The sequence below is a fragment of the Tachypleus tridentatus genome, chromosome 12 (assembly GCF_004210375.1).
Source record: "Tachypleus tridentatus isolate NWPU-2018 chromosome 12, ASM421037v1, whole genome shotgun sequence".
NCBI lineage: Eukaryota > Metazoa > Arthropoda > Merostomata > Xiphosura > Limulidae > Tachypleus > Tachypleus tridentatus.
In genome coordinates, this window is record NC_134836.1 from 106,594,743 (window position 1) to 106,615,594 (window position 20,852).

Consider the following 20,852-nt stretch of genomic DNA (forward strand, 5'->3'; position numbering starts at 1 on the left):
GGACCAGTTGATTGACTCAGGGTCATTCTAGAATAATTACAAATTATAACACAAAAACACAATTTTAGTGTAAATATCTTAAATCTCACTACATTAAACATTTATTATTTTAATTATACTGACCTTCAAGATATGCCTGACTAACAATACAAAAATTACACTGAAGAAGTGCATGTGCTGTCATGTTACTGTATCCACTAATACATATCTGACCTTCAGCCTCAACTAATTTATCTGACTTGGCTGAGTTTTAATGGACTAGTATTTTGTAAAATGCAGTTACATTTCAAATATTATACATTTCACATATACTGTATTTACATTATTTCTCCTGATAAATAACAACTTAAATTTATTTTTCTTCAAACACAGTAAAAACAAATGAAGTAAAGCAAACAATTATTTTTCTAGTTATGACTTTTCTATCTTTGCTGCTTGTTCTAGGATGCTGAGCCTTGTGAAATTTCCCAGGTGAAGAATGTGAAAACAAATTATGCTTTACACACACACATGCATATTTGACACATTAAATATGGCAATAGCTAAGCAATTAGTTCAATAAAATGTTGAATGCAAGTACAAAATCTGATGACATGGCCTGTTGTGACATGGATAAATGTTGAATGTAACTACCAAAGCTCACTTCTTCCCAAGCAGTTTCCATGGCATTAATTTTAATGTCACATAATTCGTGTAGCAGCAGAATGAAGTGGGTATTTGTACTATCCCTTTCCAAGATGTATTAGTTATCAGATGTAACATCTACAGACTGTTGAAAGTATTGGTAAATCATCACTCTGATATATGTAATATAACATACTAAACTACTGTAAATATTACACATCATTAAACACAAAATAAGAGAACTTTCAGAATAAGATGAAAAATCCAAATTTTAAGTTATATTTCATACAGTTGATAAAGTTTGTACAAATAATTAGTAGAATGTTTACAATACATCCTATGTAAACATTAAAAAATGAAACAATGATGAACTAGCAAATATTACTGTTGCAAGAAGAGGTGTAATGAGTTTATTTATGGTAATGTAGGAAACTTGCAATGAATTTCTTCAGCTTATGACTCCAAACATTCTATTACCAATTAGCTTCAAGAAAATGTCAGAAAAGGTAAAAAAGAAACAATTACACCAACATATATTAAATAACAGAATGATAAAAGTTTCAATCTACATATTACCTCAGTTTTCACTATTGATCCATCATAGTTATCTTCTTTCTCATCTTTTATCATATCAACCTTCAAAACTGTTTGTAAAGATCTTTCTTCCACATAATTAGCTTTTACTGAAGCTAGAAATATAAACAATGTAAACTTCTCTATAACAAGACAACGTAATTTATGCATCACATACCATAATCAAAATCAATACAGTGTATTTAATTGAACAAGCCTCTTCTACAGTTCCTTCCTTAATATACTGGTGCATAAAAAAAATGGACTTTCAGCAGAGGGCAGGTTCTGAAAATATATATACATACTGTTAATTGTATAGTCCACAAGGGTAGCTGAATATTCCAGAGTCAAAGAGCGAAATATCTACATGTGATATCAGAAAGATTCCAATGCTATTAAGTTAAGAATTCTTCTGCAGTTGAAATGCATACCAACCATAACCTATAAGTGTAATAAATTAATGCATGCAATCAATTCAAGAGAAACACATGAAGAAGCAAACAGAAAAAAGAAATAAAAGAATGTCAAAATTATGCCCTATGATGTACCCCTTCATGGCAGCATTCACCATTGATCCAAACAAGTCTGAGATTCCAAATATACCACAGTTTCCATAACTTTTTACTTGTTTTGTAAGAGTGATGACTCCTTGAAATGCAAATTGTTTTTGATTTCAAAATTAAAAATCAGTTTCTTTTTCTTAAAATTGTAAAAATTCACTTGCCTAATCTCTAAATCCTTGTAAGTAAATACAAATTCTTGAAAAACTTCATTTCATCCTTTATTTTCTCAACCCATTAGGTCACATGACCAACTTTACAACCATCATAAAAATACAAAACTAAATTACCTTTTCCATAATAATTACAAATTGTAGCAAGATACAAAAATAATGTATCCTACACAGCATAGAGTTTGCAACAATATGCACAAGTTTACACTTTTTTTACTCTTTGAATGGCATATAACTAATAAACCTGCCACACAAGATGAAAATTATATGGAAAAATTGAAGTTCACATTACTGTATTGCCTAAAGTGAAACAGGAGTTGCTTGTAAGAATATCTCCTGAAGAATGTTATATTCCTATTATCATCATTTTGCATTATTTTACCTAATCTAACTTAACAAGCTCCTAATTTTTAAATTTAATACTTTTACTACAACAAATAAAGAATAGACACGAAAAATAGAAAATATAGTAATGACACAGTTCCTTTAGTTATTTTGCTCTTCACTGACAGCAAAACTTAAGACTCCTTTCTATACAAATAGTACTAGAACACTAAATTTTTATTTAATTAAATAACACCCAATTAAGCAAATTTATAATACATCAAGCAGATAACATCCAATAACAATCATATTTTTCTAGCTTTCCAACTATGAGATAAAGGATTATGAAAATAATATGTAATTTGATAGATTGAAAATTCCTATGTACTGTATTCAATATATGTTATAAATTCTGTAGTGCAAAATATTACAGTGAACTACTGAAAATCTGTGAAAGAGGTAATATGGGAAATGTGTCCCATTTTCTAATTTATTATTCTATTGAGACCAAAATCCGTGCAATCTGTGCTTGCCTGAGAAATATCTCTATAACAATGAGTAATTTACAGTACATTTTGTACTTCTCGCAGGGGTGATCACTAAATTAATGAAAAGGAAAAAAAAACCCTAATGGAGATTGAGGATGATTTAAACATTCTCTTATATAAATTAGACCTTATATTAAAATTTGATTCATTAACTACAATTTGATATCAAATTTACTGAAAAATAGTTATTTAATTAAATTCTGGGTATAGCTAGAATGATGTGGCATACACAATTTGACTTGCCATGTCAGGAAGGTTTACATAAAATTGATTTCTTGTAAGCAAAAAAGAATATAGTGGGCTGCACATATTGGCAACATACTTCAAGTGCAAAAAAATGAAACAACAACTGCATAAATGAAGATTTTGAAGTTTACATAAAATCATAACAACAAGACATAATTACTTGTTAATATATGTAAGTTAGGAGAACTTTAAATAAAATTCTAATGCTTCTTATTTTCTACTGGTTACTACTTCACACATCTAGAGGTTTTCACAGTCAGATAGTAAATTAGGTCTCACTTGAAGAAGGATAAGATTCTAAGACACCTAATATGTCACTTGGAAACTTGTTAATATTATGCATTGCATCAAGAAGATTCAGTATTTTAAGTCATGAGATATTAAATGCATATCAAAAAGATAATTGTGATTCAGGGGTAATTCTATATCTTCGAGTTACCAGTAGATAAAGAGAAATAATGATGCATTTTAACTGAGAAAATCACATATATGCTCTTTAGTAACAGTAAATAGTGTAATAATCCTTTATCTCAGTTAGTAGAGCCCTTATTTCACACCTGAAAGATCTCAAATTTAACCCTATTCATAAGAGATGGTACAGAATGAGATTAAGAAAATGTCAGCAGATTGTAGTTCATGCAATCAAAGACTAAAATAACATGGAAAATGAAAGTGTCAAACCTAACATTACTTATGTACATTCCTGAAATTGGATATAAAATCAACCATTAAAAAATTATCACTGAATAATGAAACAGTCAGGTACAACACCAAATTTAAACAGGTAAATTGATGCTATTTATGTTAGGAAGAACATGAAATATGTCCTATATACCTACACACACTTACCATGAGCTACTGTGAAATTATCATCTTGTATTTTCTCCAATTTAATATCCAAATCTTCCTGTTCCTCATCATAAAATGGTTCAACCTTCATGTTTAGTACTTCCATGATCATGAAGCTTTACCTTTATACCGTTACCAAAACTTGCAGTTGCACTATCGAGAAATAAAAATTTAATGTTGCTTCCTTCAAAAACATTACAAAGTTTAATATTTATGAATCTCAAATTTCAAATTGTTGTTAATTCTAACAAATTTTATGCATAATTTATCTCGCATCTCTGTACAAAAATGGCGAAAACGTAATAAGAGCTCAATTACTAAATGAAATATGAAACATAAGATATAACTAAATGTTGAAAACTAACATTACTCTCACATGAATAAAAAGAGTCAATTTTAGCAACCATACATTCAGATGACAAGTGTTCCCCATAACATTAGGTGTGTAATTAATTCTGGTGCAGTTATATTAATACAAGTAGAAAAAACGAGACTTGATGAACAAACCGTCTTTTTGTGGGTTTTTTTATAGGTAAAGACTACGTTCCATGTTTGTTTAACAACTTTAGTAAGCAAACTTCCGTTCTTAGTTGTGTATCCTACCCACATAGAAAAATACAGCGTACGAAGGCACACGTATTGTAGCACACAAATTTTTCAAATTGTATATACTAAAGTATTATATTTAGTGGAATTGATGCATGCAAATGCGTGCATATGACAACTGTTTCTTAAAACGTCTTCTCAAAGTTACAATGTTGATTATTTGGTTAAAGTAGTTTAACAGTATTTTTATAAATTACACATTCTATCCAAATCTCATCTCCTCGGAAGTAAAGTGCATTTAAAAGACAATCGTCCAAATCATATGCTTATAAAAACTAGCTGAGTAGTTATAAATAATCTATTTTGTGAGATAATTTATACACTTATCACTATACAATACACTACAAAAATTTCAAACACAAAAACATTATATTTCATTTAAGATACTAGCATCCTCTGGTTTTGAAAAAAAGTAACCTAATACAAATATAACATTCTTGATGTTTTATTACTGTTAAGTTTTAATTCTTCAGTACGCAGTGCTTCGAGGTGTTTCTTTAGAAAAGTAAGAAACGCTTTCAGTCTAATCATTATACTTTCGTATGCAATTTTATCGCATCGTTTTACATCTTTTTATGACATTTGGCAGAAAACATTAATGGTAGATTTTGTTTCAGTTGAAATTTTATCTTAGGTTTAATTTGTATATTTTTTCTTTAATTTCCGACACAAATAGTTGAACGTATTTGTAAATTAACACTCCTACGAAAAGTGGGGCCTAATAGGCCCCAGAGCAACTTGAAAGGTTATTAATATTAGGCTAATAAATTTGTATTTAAATAAAATTGCCATTGCATTTGATCAAATGAAATAGCAATTTCATTTAAATACAAATTTATTAGCTCTGGGGCCTATTAGGCCCCACTTTTCGTAGGAGTGTTAAGAGGGCATCCATCAAAATGTTTTTACTTGTAAGTTATTGAAAACTTTTGAGACACAAGCAGTTTAATTATTGAAGGAGAGGAAAACCAAATATATTAACTTTGCAGTCAAGTAATAGTTTCGTTTGTAATGTATTAGATAACGGTTAGGTTACATAATTAAATACAGAAATGAAAAGTACAGAAACACTGCACTTTGTTCACGTGTAGTACACCTTATTACCCCCAGCACAATCTACATGTTCTTAAACAATATATTAAAACAAGTAACACGTTTATACAAATGTTCCTTTTTCTTTTGATTCTCACATTTGTATTTGGGGATTTAAATAGTTATCTCCTTTTTCGTCAAAGTCCACACAGGTTGGTTAAGAGATTTTAGAACACAGTTTGGGAAGATGAATTATTCTTCCTCCTCTGTCATCACAGCACAGTATGTGATATTTTCACTACAAAATCACCATTACAGCTATTGGTTACTACAGCTCTACCCAGTGTCTTTAAATAATTCTCTTTTGTCAAAGTCCACAGAGGGTGGTTCAATTACTTTAGACCCTGTGAACAAGACTAATGTGAACTCCTATATTCTATTATTACAATACAATCTGTGATAATTTCTCTTCAAAACCGCCACTGTTTATGGCTAAACGCATAATCACTCAATCTATCTATGACACTAAATTTTCAACTCGGATGTAGTCTCTGACACGTGTATATAATGTTACAAACACATTACTATAGTTCTTGTAAAGTAATAATGCTCAATTTATATATCTAGAAAAGCTTAGTAGGTTCAAATTCCACGACGCAATAATATAAAAATCACTCATTCATAACTAGTAAACTACATGATGTATGATTTGTAAACAGTTATAAAAACAAACTTGCAACAAAATAACTTTTCCAGACAATTACTAAATTTATCACTTTTGCCACATAAACTATCTAAATCATATCTAGTTAAATGTAACTGGAAATAGTCTTGTATATCAAACACACGGTGTTATCGCCTTATTTTTCAATGTCATATGGCATTTGGTAGAAATCTTTTAATGTTATATCCTGGTGTTGTTGGTATTTGAGCCGTAGATTTAATTTGTGGTTTCTTTTTAAGTTGCATCATAATCAACTCTTTCAATCCGTTAAAGTGTTTGTAAGTTAATTAGGTACCTTTTATAATACTCGAAACTTTTATGACATGCAAATTAATTATTGAATGAAAAGATACTCAGATATAAATTATCTTATTAAAATGATAAATTTCCCATTGAATCATCTAAACTCCTTTGGATACAGAATTAAATATAGAATTGAAACCTACAATGTGATAAACGTAAACATAATTTGATAACTGTACTTACTTCGTTTACTAAACCATTTGCCCCCCTTTCGAACATCACAGCGAAATATCTCCCATCTGGTGGTTTTCGTGAATAATCTCTCCGCTCATCATGTTTTACTTCATCGTCCTACCTATGGTATTACGCCCTCTGACAGTTATATGGTTAACAAATTTATGAGCTTTCTTTTATCCCATATTTTTAAGTTTTGTAGAATTCTAACTTGTGTATTAACTATAGAATTTATCAAAAATTATTTGATTGTAATTAAGCGTAAAACTACACAATAGACTATATGTATTCCGTGAGGACGAGAAAACCCACTTGTAGAGAAAATATGTGTGTAATAACGACTGGTATGAGTAGAGGGAGCAGTATTTAGAGGAGCGAACAACGTTTCAACAGCCTTCGGTCATAATCAAGTTCACAAAGAGAAAGGTAACTGACTGATAGCTGTCCACATGTTTGAAGGCGGTTGTGAAATTGAGTGTAGGAATGTAGATGGCGTGCTTAGATGTTGGATTATATTTATCAACATGCGTATAAAGTTGTTCCTTTGTACTCCGTGATGACGATAAAACCCATTTGTATAGAAAAATGTGTAAAAACGGTTGGTAAGAGTTGAGATTTTTTTTTTTTTTTATGTGGAGGAGCGAACAACGTTTCGACATTCTTCGTTCATCGTCAGGTTCACAAAGAAAAGAAGAGGTAATTGACCGATAGCTGACCACATGTTTGAAGGGGGGTTGTGTAATCGAGTATAAGAATGTAGAGGGCAAGCTTAGATGTTTGATTCTTTATTAATATAGGTATAAAGGTGTTCCTTTGTATTGGTTTATAAGTAAGGCTTCTTATACAACAAATCAAGCCCAAAATAAACCAATACAAAGGAACACCTTTATACCTATATTAATAAAAAATCAAACATCTAAGCTTGCCCTCTACATTCTTATACTCGATTACACAACCCCCCTTCAAACCTGTGGTCAGCTATCGGTCAATTACCTCATCTTTTATTTGTGAACCTGACGATGAACGAAGAATGTCGAAACGTTTTTTGCTCCTCTACATAAAAAAAAAAAAATTCTCAACTCTTACCAACCGTTTTAACATATATGTTTATTTGTATTGATTTATTTTGGGCTTGAGTTGTTGTATAAGTAAGGCTTCTTTAATTTTGCGTTTGTTTCTTCATTTAGTATTTGGGTGTTTTCTATGGTTATGTTGTGATTGATTTGCAGTGTTCGAAAACGTGAAATGATTTTTTGCGTTTTTTGAATCTGATTTCCATTTTTTTTTTTTACTTGTTTCTCCAATATAGAAGTCGTGGCAGTATTCACATTGTATTTTATAAATAATATTGGTGTGGTGTTTGTCAGTGTAGTTTTCACACAGTATAGACCTTAGTTTTGTGTCTGGTTTTTGAATAAATTTGGTATTAACTGAAATGTCATATTTCATCACTAGTTTTTGCCAAATGTTGATTTGTTTGCTTAGAATCAAGCACGAAGCTGCTCAATGGGCTATCTGTGCTCTGCCCACCACGGGTACCGAAACTCTGATTTTAATCTAAGTCCGCAGACATGCCACTGTGGGTTCCAAATATTGGTTATTTTTCTGCTGATGTCGGGAATATAGGGTATGCAACAGTATATAATTTCGTGACTTTTTTAAGTCGTGGGGTGTGTTTACTTTTGTTAGTTTTGTTTTTTGTCTATGTGTGTGCGCATGTTTTCTACGGTTTGTGGAGGAAACTTATTGATGTTGATGAAGTATTGTTTTATTTTGTCTAATTCGTCGTTAATTTTATCCAGTGAGCATAGTTTTATGGCTATGTTTATTTGGTTTCTTAGTATGTTGAGTTTTTGTTTTGTTTCATGTGTTGAGTGCCAAGAAATGAAGAAATGTATAGTCCATTATGGATGATTTTTCGGTAGATTTCTGTTTTAAATTTTGTATCGGTTCTTGTAATTTTGAGGTTAAGAAATGATATTTGATTGCTTTCTTCCTTCCGGGACGTTTGGCTGTTGGATGACAATAGAATTGTCGAAGTTGTCTTCCTTCTGTTGGTTGTATTCTTGTTGCTTTTGTTTCCTGTGGAAAGTATCACAAGTTTTCTGGTTATGTCTTCTAAACATGTTTTAATTTCTAAGGTTGGAATGCATCTAGGTGCTATTGCGAAGTTGTCCTTTAAGTAAATGTATCTCGTCTGTATTTAATTGTCGGTCGAATCTGATAATTATGAGGTTAGTCAATGGTTTGTTATGTTGGTGTCTTTTCTATTGTTTGCATCTTAGTTTTATTGTGGCAGATCCTTTTGTCCCTATCATTCCTAGTGTTGATTTGGTTTATGTTTCGTTGTATAAGTACGTAAATTTCTGGTTCAATGCAGAACACCAGTATGGATGGTCTAAGTTCATTTTTTGTTTTTGTACGTCATGCAGTTCTTTGTATTTCGCGTTCAACATGGCTCTAGGTAGTTTTCTCTGTAAATTTTGGATAATGTTTGTGCATCGAGTAAAATTTTTGATAGTGTTACCTTTACAAAGTTAGGGGTTAGTTGTTCCTTTCTACATTGTTGAATGAAATATATTTCATTTTTTTCTGTTGGTAATTTTTTGGTTTACGTTTTTTAGTTTCTTTACGTTCGTATTAGCGTGTACTGTTAATAGTGGTGTAATGTGTTAGTTCAGACATAATGGTTACACAGATTAGTACAAACACATAAAAAACACAAAGACTTACACTTGTCATACAATCGCCGTGATGACGAAAATCTCCACTTGTAGACAAAAATATACATGTGAAAACGACTGGTGTGGGTAAAGAAAGCACTATGTGGAAGAGCGAACAACTTTTCAACTTCCTTCGGTCACCGTCAGGTTCACAAAGAAAGAAAGAGGTAACTGACCGATAACTCACCTCATGTTTGAAGGCGGTTGTGTAATTGAGTGTAGGAATGTAGAGGGCGTGCTTAGATGTTGGAATATATTTATGAAAAATAGGTAAAAGGGTGTTCCTTTGTATTGGGCTTGAGCTGTTGTATAAATAAGGTTTTTTAATTTTTCGTTCGTTTATGTTTGTTTCTTTATTATTTGGGTGTTTTCTATGTTTATGTTTATTTGATTTGCAGTGTTCGAAAACGTGAGACGGTAACTTTTTTGCATTGTTTGAATCTGGTTTCCAATCTTCTACTTCTTTATCCAATATAGAAGTCGTAGCAGTTATCACATTGTATTTTATAAATATTGTTGGTGTTGTGTTTGTCAGTGTAGTTTTTACACAGTATAGACCTTAGTTTTGTGTCTGGTTTTTGAATAAATTTGGTATTAACTAAAATGTCATATTTTATCACTAGTTTTTGCCAAATGTTCCTCAAACAGTAGAAAACATATGCACAAACCTGGACAGAAAACAAAAGTAAATAAACCCCACGATTTAAAAAAAAATCACGAAACCATATTTTCCCGACATCAGCAGAAAAGTAATCAACATTTGGCAAAAACTAGTAAAAAAATATGACATTCCAGTTAATATAAAATTATTCAAAAATTGTTATTTAATTAAATTTTGGGACACAATTCGAATGATGTGCATTAACTACTAGTTTCCTTCGGTCAATACTAAATTAGAACTTCTATAAAATGAATCAAATATATCCTACCTTTTTTATAGATCAAATAACCACAACAAAAATTAGTTGTAGGAAGCGTTTTATCCTGTACATAGCAATTTCATTTATACATGTAGTATAACATTACCACACATACTTCTTAACACCACATTATTTCAGTTCTGTAGAAGATAAATATCGAGCATCTTCACACATTATTGGAATAAGTCTCTTCATTTGATCTTTTACGTTATTACTTAGTATGTTCTAGGTTATCACTTAATCTACCAAAAAGGATAAAACCTAAGTCACTTTTAAATTTCAATAGCTTAGTTACACATTCATTTTTAATTAAGCACAAAGCTACAATTGGAGCTATCTGTGCACTCACAACCACAAGTATTGAAATTGTGAATTAGCATTGTAAGTCCACAGACACACTGCTGTGTTACCAGAGGGCTACACAAATACAAAAATCCTTAAAGGTTAAAATGTAGAAAGTTTTATCACTGTTTTTAATTGTATGCACAATCACCAGGATCAGTATAACATAAAACGAACAATCGTAAATCTATTTTTCTCTTCAGGTAGAAAAGAATGTTATAAAAATAGGTACATGCATCACAAATTTCCAACTGTAAAATTAATTGTGTGTTGTTCGAATACTTCTATATATTTTTTAATACTGAAAAAAGTTGAACACACATTAAAATTGCCTGTTCATGTATTAAATTCACTCTCTACACCACTGAGCAGTCATTTTCATCCATAAGTAACGAAGTAATTTATACAATAAAAAACATCAACTATGATATCAAAATATTGTTCACTTAACATTTTAGCAGTGCAAAGGATAATACAAAATATTTTTATTTCCTTTAACTGTGAAGGTTTTAGTTCCTAAAGAAAACCTTTTGTAAAATTAGAAGAGCTTCAATATAACTAAAACTCACAAACGTTTTAAAGTAATATAATGATTGAAAATATAGCACATTTTAATTTCTGAATTCAGTTGTTACATTGCTGCCTGATTCATGGTTTTCATAATTAGGTTAGTAGTTTATAACACTGGCTACATGGGTTATATAGAGAATATTCATACCACAGTTACCTTTGTAGAGTTTGATTGGACATAATTATCATTAGGTTAATAAATACAATAATATTCTTCCTTATTTGTAGAATTTCTGTATAAAGTTAAATGTTTTGAAGTGAATAACAAATCAAGTATTTCTAACCACAACTGTTACAAATGTAAAATATTACAAATAATTCAATTGTAATGTTTGTAACTTATACTTATTATTAGTTTTAGAGTTGTATGTCTAGCAAGACAAAAGTACCAAAGAGTTTTACTTGGAATTAAAACTAGAATTTTTAATCAGTAAAACCCTCTGGTAGTGATATTAATAATTTTCTTTTGAATCCATAAACTTTCTCTGGAGTCAAATTTATTTAATTATAAAAACTTAATGTTAGGATACAAGTAAATTTATTAGGATATATTGTACACTATTCTGGTTTTTTTAATAACACAGTCCTGGGTTTCACATTTCCCATTAATCCGTATTTTGCTCTCAAAAGAAACCAGTATATTCAGAGGTCTACCAGAATATAATATGAGGTGTATATTTTATTATTTTAGGATAAGTTAACATCTATGAACATGTTTACTCTTATAAAAAAAAACTAGAAGAAAGTTGAATGATGTATTTAAGATTGTTATTTATACTGACAGTGTTGATGTATCATGTTTCTTAATATCTTACAGTAAGAATATTAAGACAACTAGTTTAATTTTTCAATGATTTAATTCAGTGAACAGGGCAGCCAAAATGAACCAAAATATCCCTTGTTTTCCTTTGATGTTATTCAACATCCTTTTAAACTGCACAAAAGGCTGTAATGTGCTGTTTCAACAACTGCAATGAAAACTGTACATTTTATGTGGTAAACTCTCTGCTTTAATTGCTGAAATATGGAGGTTACAATTATATAAGTTTTTTTCTCCAGTCTAAACTCTCATGTATTGTTTACCTGCAGTTATCCACAGATTATTTTTATAAACTTCGAAACAAAGGTTTCTTTATTGTACGTATTTTAAAATGTTCTTCTCAAGTATAACTTCTTATAAAGTGTTTTTCGTAAACTATAACTGTAAGGTTTTTTCCTAGTGTGTGTTCTTACATGTTATTCTAAATCATCGTTTGCCATAAATTGTTTTACACACTGTACAGCTGTAAAGATTCTCTCCAGTGTGAATTCTTTGATGATTTTTTTAAACTATCTCTTGTTCTAAATTGTTTTTCACAAACTGGACAACTCTAAGGTTTCTTTCCAGTATGTATTCCTCGATTAGTTACGAATTCATTATTTTTTCTAAAGTGTTTTCCACAAACTATACAAATGTAAAGATTCTCCCCAGTGAGTATTCTTTGATGTATTTTTAAGTTGTAATTTGATCTAAGCTTTTCCCACACATTATACAACTGTAAGGTTTCTCACCAGAATGTCTGTTTATTTTTAGTCTTGGAGTTGCATATCTTACAAGATTAAAGTACCAAAGAGTTTTGCTTGGAATTAAAACTAAAACTTCTATTTACATCATAGGGATGAGGAAACTAGGTTCATCTGGTTCTTTCAATTTTTACCTAATAATTTGAAAAAGAATTAAACTTCTTTGTGAATACATCACTTGTTGAGAATTTAAGGTTGGCATGTGAAATAATTGAAGAAAATAGTACTTTTAATCAGTAAAACCCTCTGGTGGTAATATTAATAATTTTCTTTTAATTCCATGAACTTTATCTAAGTCAGATTTATTTAATGATAAAAAACAGAATGTAAAAATACATGTAAATTCATTAGGATATAATTGTACACTATTCTGGCGTTTTAATAACATTGTCGTGGGTTTTACATTTCCCATTAATCCATATTTTTCTCTCAACCCACTAAAAAGTCATAGTTTCTCCTGGTATTTAGCCCTGTTTTAATACTCAGTTAGTAATAGATCCATTTCTCTTGTACAAGAAACTACCCTTTCTGTAAGTCCTTTTAATACAGTAATTAATTTTCATACTTTATCCACCACTTTGTTTTCAGATACCTGAAATACAACTCTACTTAATATATGGGTCAAATATTTGTAATACTTCAGAAAATAGTTAGATTGGGTTAACTATCCAACTTGTATCTGTTGATGACAAAAGTTACTTGTTGAAACAATGTACATTTGTAGTAAATTTTCTCTTACTACCCATTCAAGCCATCTTGAAACTGTATTTTCTAAAATAATAAGAGTATCATAAGTTTGTCTTCCTTGGTTAACTGTTTAATCTATGTTGTTTCCATAAAATATATAACTGTAAGAGCTTATCCTAAAATTATAAAATCTCCACCTCATATTACATCCTAGTGGACCTCTGAATATAGATTTCTTGGGAATTAAAAATACAAATCAGGATATGCTGACTCTTACAAAAAGAATTAGAAGAGAGTTGAATGAGGTATTGAAGATTATGGAAATTGAGAGTGTTGATGCATTATATTTTTTATATCTTACAATAAGAACATTAAGATAGCTGGTTTAATTTTTTTAAATTAATCAATTCAGTGAACAGGGCAGCCAACACAAACCAACAGATCCCTTGCTTTCCTTATTCAACATGCTTCTGTACTGAACAAAAATCTGTTGTGTGCTGTTTCAACCACTGCAGTGAAAACTGTACATTTTATGTGGTAAACCCTCTGCTTTAAATGCTGAGATATGGAGATTACAATTATGTACATTTTCTCTCCCATCTGAACTCTCATGTAGTCTTTACCTGCAGTTATCCCAGATTATATTTATAAACTTCAAAACAAAAGTTTCTTCTTTGTATGTATTTTAAGATGTTCTTCTTAGGTATAACTTCTTATAAAATGTTTTTGCAAACTATAATTCTAAGGTTTCTTCCTAGAATGTGTTCTTACACATTCTAACTTACCACTTGTTCTAAACTGTTTTACACACTGTAGAACTGTAAGGTTCTTCACAAATGTGTTCCTTGATGATTTTTTTTAAAGAATCTTTTGTCATAAATTGTTTTTCACACACAGTACAACTGTAAGGTTTTATCCCAGTGTGTAGTTGTTGATGATATTTTAATTGATATTTTGTTATAAATTGTTTCCCACACACTATACAACTGTAAGGCTTCTCCCCAGTGTGTATTCTTTGATGTATTGTCAATTTCTTCTACATTGTTTCCCACACACAGTACAACTGTAAGGTTTCTCACAAGTGTGTGTTCTTTGGTGATTTTTTAAAACATTTTTTGTTCTAAATTGTTTTTCACACACTGTACAACTGTAAGGCTTCTCCCCAGTGAGTATTCGTTGATGTGATTTTAAGTTTCTGTTTGATACTAATGATTTTCCACAAATTCCACAACTGTAAGTCTTCTCCCTGGTGAGATTTCTCTTGTGTTGTTCTAATGGACTATTTCTCTCAAACGTTTGAACATCAACGACACAATGATATGGTTTCTCACCAGGTTGTACCCTCTGTTTTTGTTTTAGTTTATCCAATGTTCTAAATTCTCTTATGTTATTTCCATTTAAAGTTGTTTCTCCACATATTTCATTGTTTGATTTGGAGGATTTTATAACTTCTGTATAGTAATCTTGTTTTATACCATTATAACCAGGACACTCACTCACACAGTGGATGTTCACACTGGTATTTGTATCTGAAATAAATATATAAATGATGTCATATCATAGATAATAATATATTTGATGAAGATATAAGTACATTTAATATTTCCATATGATCAATACATATATGAAAATATTAAAGCTAAAACTAATTATAATGAAGTTTTTCCCAGTTTCAATCTTTACAAACTTTGATACCTGAACCACATAAAACAAGTTGTTGATAACATTCCACTTTCCAAAGGATTTTAGTGGAAAAAGTAAAATCTCCTGTAAAAATAAGACAGCAGAATATTACAACAAACAATGCTCTTTCATCTACTATCTTTCTAAACTACATTTTAAAAGATATTGTAAATATTTAAATGATTGATCATCATAAAATCTTCAAATGATTATCAGGCATAGTTTAGATTTTTTTTTCTTTTTTGCAAGTCCATGTCGAGTCATTTTGTCCAACTCGAGTCATAATGATAAAATATTACCATAACAGTATCCAACAGATCTATAAGGAAGCAAGTCCACTGTACCTCTCAGTTTGGAATAATAGCTTCTTTGGAGGGTATCCTTTCTAACAGAAATAAATGATATAACATGGGGTCATTCCATGTCAAATCATCTAGGGGGCAGTGGATATTTTAAAAATAATAACTCAAAACGTAGGTTGAACACCATTCTGATATTTTTGTAGATCATATTCAGAGATGTGAGAATATATGGTAAAAATCTGAAAAGGCTGAATAACTGGTGACATGGTCAAACTGTGGCCTGAAGTAGGGCTATTTTTAGCTAAATCATAAAAAGTTGCACGCAACTAAATGTCTTTAAAGGAGATCTAACAGACTTTTAATTACAACAATTGCTGATTTATCAACTGATATGTTATAGCAGGGGTTCCCAACCTTTTGGCACTCGCGACATGAAAATGTAATTGATGAAATAAAATTAATGTTATCCCAAGCTACTTCTAACAAGGCTATGCGACTCCCCACCGGTTGGGAACCCCTGTGTTATAGGAAATTGGAAAACAAAATTCAGCTTTATATCATATTAAGTCTTAGAGCTATGGCTTATTAAATAAGCCAGTTTTTTTTACAGTTTTGGGTTTTCAGGTGATATTACTGCCTCACTATGCAAATCCTGAGAGAGATAAACTTGGTTTGAGACCATTTTTGAATTCTGTGAGATTAATTCAGTCAGTGTAGCAAATTTCAGCCTTCTACCCCCCATTACTCTTGCAGCTTTAAGTCGCCAAAGTTGCCAGACAATGAATTTGCCAAAAATAAAAAAATTACTAAATTTTACAGGGCTTTAAATCAGAAACTATTAGAGATATTGATCTAATCTTTGGCAATTTTTCATTATATGGGTAGATGACCACATGTGAATTTTTTCAAGGCATTCTGAGGGGGTCACCTGGAAATTTTTCCAAAATCTGGATGATTTGACATGGAATGACTCCATGGATATTACTGAATATGATGTTGCACTAAGACAAACTGATTATACACGAATAGTGTCTCATATGCAATAATCAAGGTGATGTAAATCCAGTTTAATTACACAGTTTAAGGAAGTATAGAGTATCTCTTATTTTGGACCAGCTACACTATAAGGGCTACAATAAGTGTGTTGGTGTGTGCTTGGTGTATAATATGACTAACTAAGTTCTGAGTGAAGACTATTTGTTTTAAGTATTCTTAACCCTGATACTAGGATTATAAAAGTTCACTGATACACATGCATTTAGAGTAAATTATTTCTCCACGAGATTCATGACCTTTTGAGTTCATGTAAATATGGAGTATTGTGTCCATGACATCCTTTTGGCAAGATCTGTTCAGTAAAATTTAAGATTGTATTTTTCTTCTTGGACTGCAAAAAAAGTTATTTAAGTTGAGATGCAAATCAAGTCACAAGTTGTAACAGGCAAATTATTTCATTTTGTCTCAGTTCCAAACCAGAAAAATTATGACTTGATTCAAATTCATGTCTCTTAATTCTTCAACTCACTGTAAACATAACTATACTTTTAAATGTTCAAATGTTAATGATATGTATTCGTAAATGTCAAGATTTAGACCATATTATTTGTTGATACATCACTTATTCATTGTTGAACTTTAGGTACCATCACTATGATTAGAAGTTGTTTGGTTACTGCATTCACCATGGGTATTTGGGATGATTAAAAACCAAGGTTCTACAAGTGTTCAATAAATCATATCTATAGAAATAAATGATAGAAATAGATCCTCTGTATTTGTTGAAACAATCTACTGATATGGATCACATCCATTAATTAAAAACCTTATTTATAAATAATCAGGAAGATAAACACAGGTCAGTTACAGTTTCTTTCTGTTTCATTTTATACAAATAATTACAAACATCATTTTTTTTGTATTTAATAAAATACCAAGACAATAATCAACTCTATCAAGCCAGTATCAAAGAACTTGAGTTTTAAAAAGTATGTGTACTTACCATATGTACTTTCTAATGTAGATTCTATTTCTTCTTTAAATTCAGTTTTTGTTTTCACATTCATAACAATTTTGTCTGAACTATATAAATCATCATCACTACTGTCACTGAACTTTGAAATAATACCTTCTTCTACAAGATCACCAGGCTGTTCTGTTTTCTCCTGGATAAATGCAATCTAATATTGAACAGCTAGCATTATCATCACACATAGTCTCTACAGTTTACTAGTTCAAAATAATATAATTAATTAAACTATTGCTTGGAACTTAATTATATGTGTAAACAGTACTAAAAACCATTTAAATACCTTTTTTAAAATGGTATGACTTTAGATGATTACAATTTTTTGTATCAAATATTTAAATAAAGTAACTAAAGATATATTACATACCTCTGTACACCATTAACAGCTAGGAGTCACCTAGTGGAGCAGCAACCAGTGAAAGACTGCATCTTTCTGAAGAAGGGAACACCTTATGGGTTTTTAATGTTAAAGTGATAATAGACCAAAGGTCATGAAGGTGGTTACATATTTTCAAGGTGGGTGGAATGTTAGAATGTACAATGTGAATAAGGTTTCAAATCATTTCACTTTAGTTATATACAACAGGTATCACTCAACAGATATCATACATGGTTGTAATGCACCACATCTCCAACCATATATCTCAAATTAAGTGTTACCCAATTGGTTGTTTATTGGATGAAATACACCACTTGTAAATGAATCTCCACATATCCAATTCTCCAGCAGCTTGGGACTGAGAGGTCAATGTTCTTTTGGGCTTCACTTTAAGAATGACGAGTAAATGATATATGTTAAAACACATAAGTATGAGTGAACCATTGTCATCAGGCACAATCATCTGGAAATGGATCATTATAAGAAGATAGCATAATGGTTAACATGACTAAAGACATCAAAGTATGAGCTAGGATTGAGTGAATAATTACATTTCATTCTGTCTGCTTTCTGTTTTTCTTGTGAAAACTGTTGAAATGTCTAGACAGTTATACAGATATGGTGTTGAAGTTTTTAAGGGAACCCCATCTCAATAGTTGGCACCAAGCAAGAGCAGATCAGCTTTAGATTTCTGTACTTCCCTGCTTGATATAGATTTTGAATAAACAATTCCTATGAGGTAAGGATAACCATTTGGTGAGATCTGATGACATCAAATACAAAGAATTTAATGTTTGGTTCTACATGTAAGTTGGGTAGTTGGTTTGAGTTCTCTATTAGTTTTCCCAACTTTTGGTGTACTTGGTATTTTTTCAGGATCTATATGAAAAGATCAGCATAAAATGTTTCCCTGAAATGTACAAGATTAGTGATGAAGCTGGAAATTAAACTCAGCAGGCTAAGTTCAATACACTACAGCCTAGGGTAAACTAGAGGGATGGTAACATTAGAGTACATAAAACATCTTGTAATACATGCAACTATAGTTGAATGTATTAGATGTAGTTCACACACCATTCTTTGAGGTCTCTGGTCAGTTTTGAAAGGAAGCAAGACAGACTGTGACATAATTGAGCTGATTGGAAGCTATGTTACAAAGACAGACTGTGACGTGATTGTGGGCTATGTTGGACCTAACAAAATATGTCAAATGATTCAGCTGATGAATTGAAGCTGTGAAATTGGATGAGGATAAGTCCACAGACAAGAGGTTATACCATAAACAAAACAAGCATTGATGGAGTTCATGAGAGGGAACAGTTTGAGCAGGATAGCCTCAAAGAGTATCAGAAATAGAAGAATCACACCATGAAAAATAAAACAGGACAAAAACAACAGATTATAGGAATGTAATATCTTTGTGAAATGGAGGGGTTAAGGAATAAATTAATCAGTCCTAATACAGGACAAAAAGCTGCAAAAGTATGGGTATCTGAATGATGATGATGATCATAGACAAAAGGGGAAAAATATCTGAAAGAAATAGAATGATTGATAAGTTGTAGCCATTGAATCTTTTATTTTATTTATTCAATGTGATAAAGAACACAAACAAGGAAAGGGATGACAACAGAAAATAAAATTCTAATTAGGTGGACAGAACAAATGTGCAACAAAGATAAAGGAATCTAGCAGTAAATAAACAAATCCAATTGATCAAAATAACTAAACACCCAAAAAGAACTGAAAAAGAAACAAGTCTGAAAATAGGCAGTACTAGGGAAAAATGAATATATGATCATACACAAATACTCGCAAGGAATACAACCCATGAAGGTTGTGTTACTCTCCTGTTGGTGGAGAAATATAGCATTATGATGATTACCTTGTAAACCCTATAGATAATTACAGACTCACAAACATGGAAGTTTATGTATTTATTGTGCTGGTAGGTGCACAAAATTCCATGGCAGTTGCATGAGTGTTTGTAACTCACAGTGAAATTATACCTGCTTCATACATGACTTCTGACATTTTTCAGAAATAAAATGAGATATTAAAAAAAATATAAGCATATTCTGAAATAGGAAGTACATATATAAATTATCTGATAAAAACTTATGATGGATGTGTGTGTGTATACCACACACAATTATAAGATTGTGCTGAATTCAAGTAGACATACATACTTGAATAACCAAAAAATCATTAATTACTTCATTAATACCACAGAATTGTATTATAATTCTTCAAATTTAATTGCAAAGCTCTATTTGTGTCAAACAAAAATCTTGAAGAGGTTAAAAGAGGAAATAATTGAATTTGGAAACGGCTGAGAAAAATCACTAAAGGGATATTCTGAGCTTCTGATTGGTTATTCACATGTCACATAGTAGAAGTTTATATAAGAAACCATTTCCAAAAATGGAAAGAAAAAACCAGTTGGAGAGCACCATGTTGATTCACTAAACATAAGGATAGCTCAGCAAACAGAAAAACTAAAAGGTTTCATTGTATATATTCTAGCTTTTTAGTATTGTTCATTTGAGTTCCTAATTTATATACAACTATGGACTTTGTATTATCATATGACAAACATTTTATTTGACCTAATGCTGCATTCAACACACTCCATGACATAAAAATTGAGATTTAGCTGTTTTTTTTTTGTATTTACTTTAAAAAAAAAGTATAATATCAATATTTTAATTATAATCTCTAATTGGATATAAAATTTAATTACACAGATTCATAAAATACTTGGCCAATAACATTTTGAAAGCAAGTCAACAAAGGCAATGATACAACCTTTGATACGGTCTACTGTGACAGGGTTAAATCTCAAATGTGACTACCTGAAATCTTGTGACATGTACAGCAACATATATCTGTAGCAAAGTTTAATTAACCCATTCATTAAC

The 20,852-nt window shown here is 30.7% G+C and overlaps 1 protein-coding gene across 4 annotated transcripts; it reads right to left on the reverse strand.

Annotated features, from left to right (window-relative positions):
- Positions 1 to 11: 11 nt before the first annotated feature.
- On the reverse strand, positions 12 to 10,203 carry LOC143235865 (uncharacterized). 4 transcript variants are annotated; one of them, XM_076474109.1, is made up of 3 exons: positions 9,470 to 9,698; positions 3,898 to 4,050; positions 12 to 1,313 (listed from the first exon to the last, which is right to left on the reverse strand). In XM_076474109.1, exons 2-3 carry the CDS (start codon positions 4,007 to 4,009, stop codon positions 1,111 to 1,113), a joined length of 315 nt encoding a protein of 104 aa, XP_076330224.1. In that variant the 5' UTR covers positions 4,010 to 4,050; positions 9,470 to 9,698; the 3' UTR covers positions 12 to 1,110. The 4 variants fall into 4 exon arrangements, with proteins under 4 accessions (XP_076330224.1, XP_076330225.1, XP_076330226.1 ...); XM_076474110.1 differs by lacking the exon at positions 9,470 to 9,698 and adding an exon at positions 4,701 to 4,916; XM_076474111.1 differs by lacking the exon at positions 9,470 to 9,698 and adding an exon at positions 4,405 to 4,694.
- Positions 10,204 to 20,852: the final 10,649 nt, after the last annotated feature.

Bases quoted from the DNA above. Each gene is read 5' to 3' on its own strand.
- LOC143235865 (XM_076474109.1), bottom strand. From the start codon at position 4,009: ATGATCATGGAAGTACTAAACATGAAGGTTGAACCATTTTATGATGAG. The intron at 1,314-3,897 runs GTAAGTGTGTGT...TTATATTTCTAG, and splicing joins TAATTTCACAGTAGCTCATG to CTTCAGTAAAAGCTAATTAT.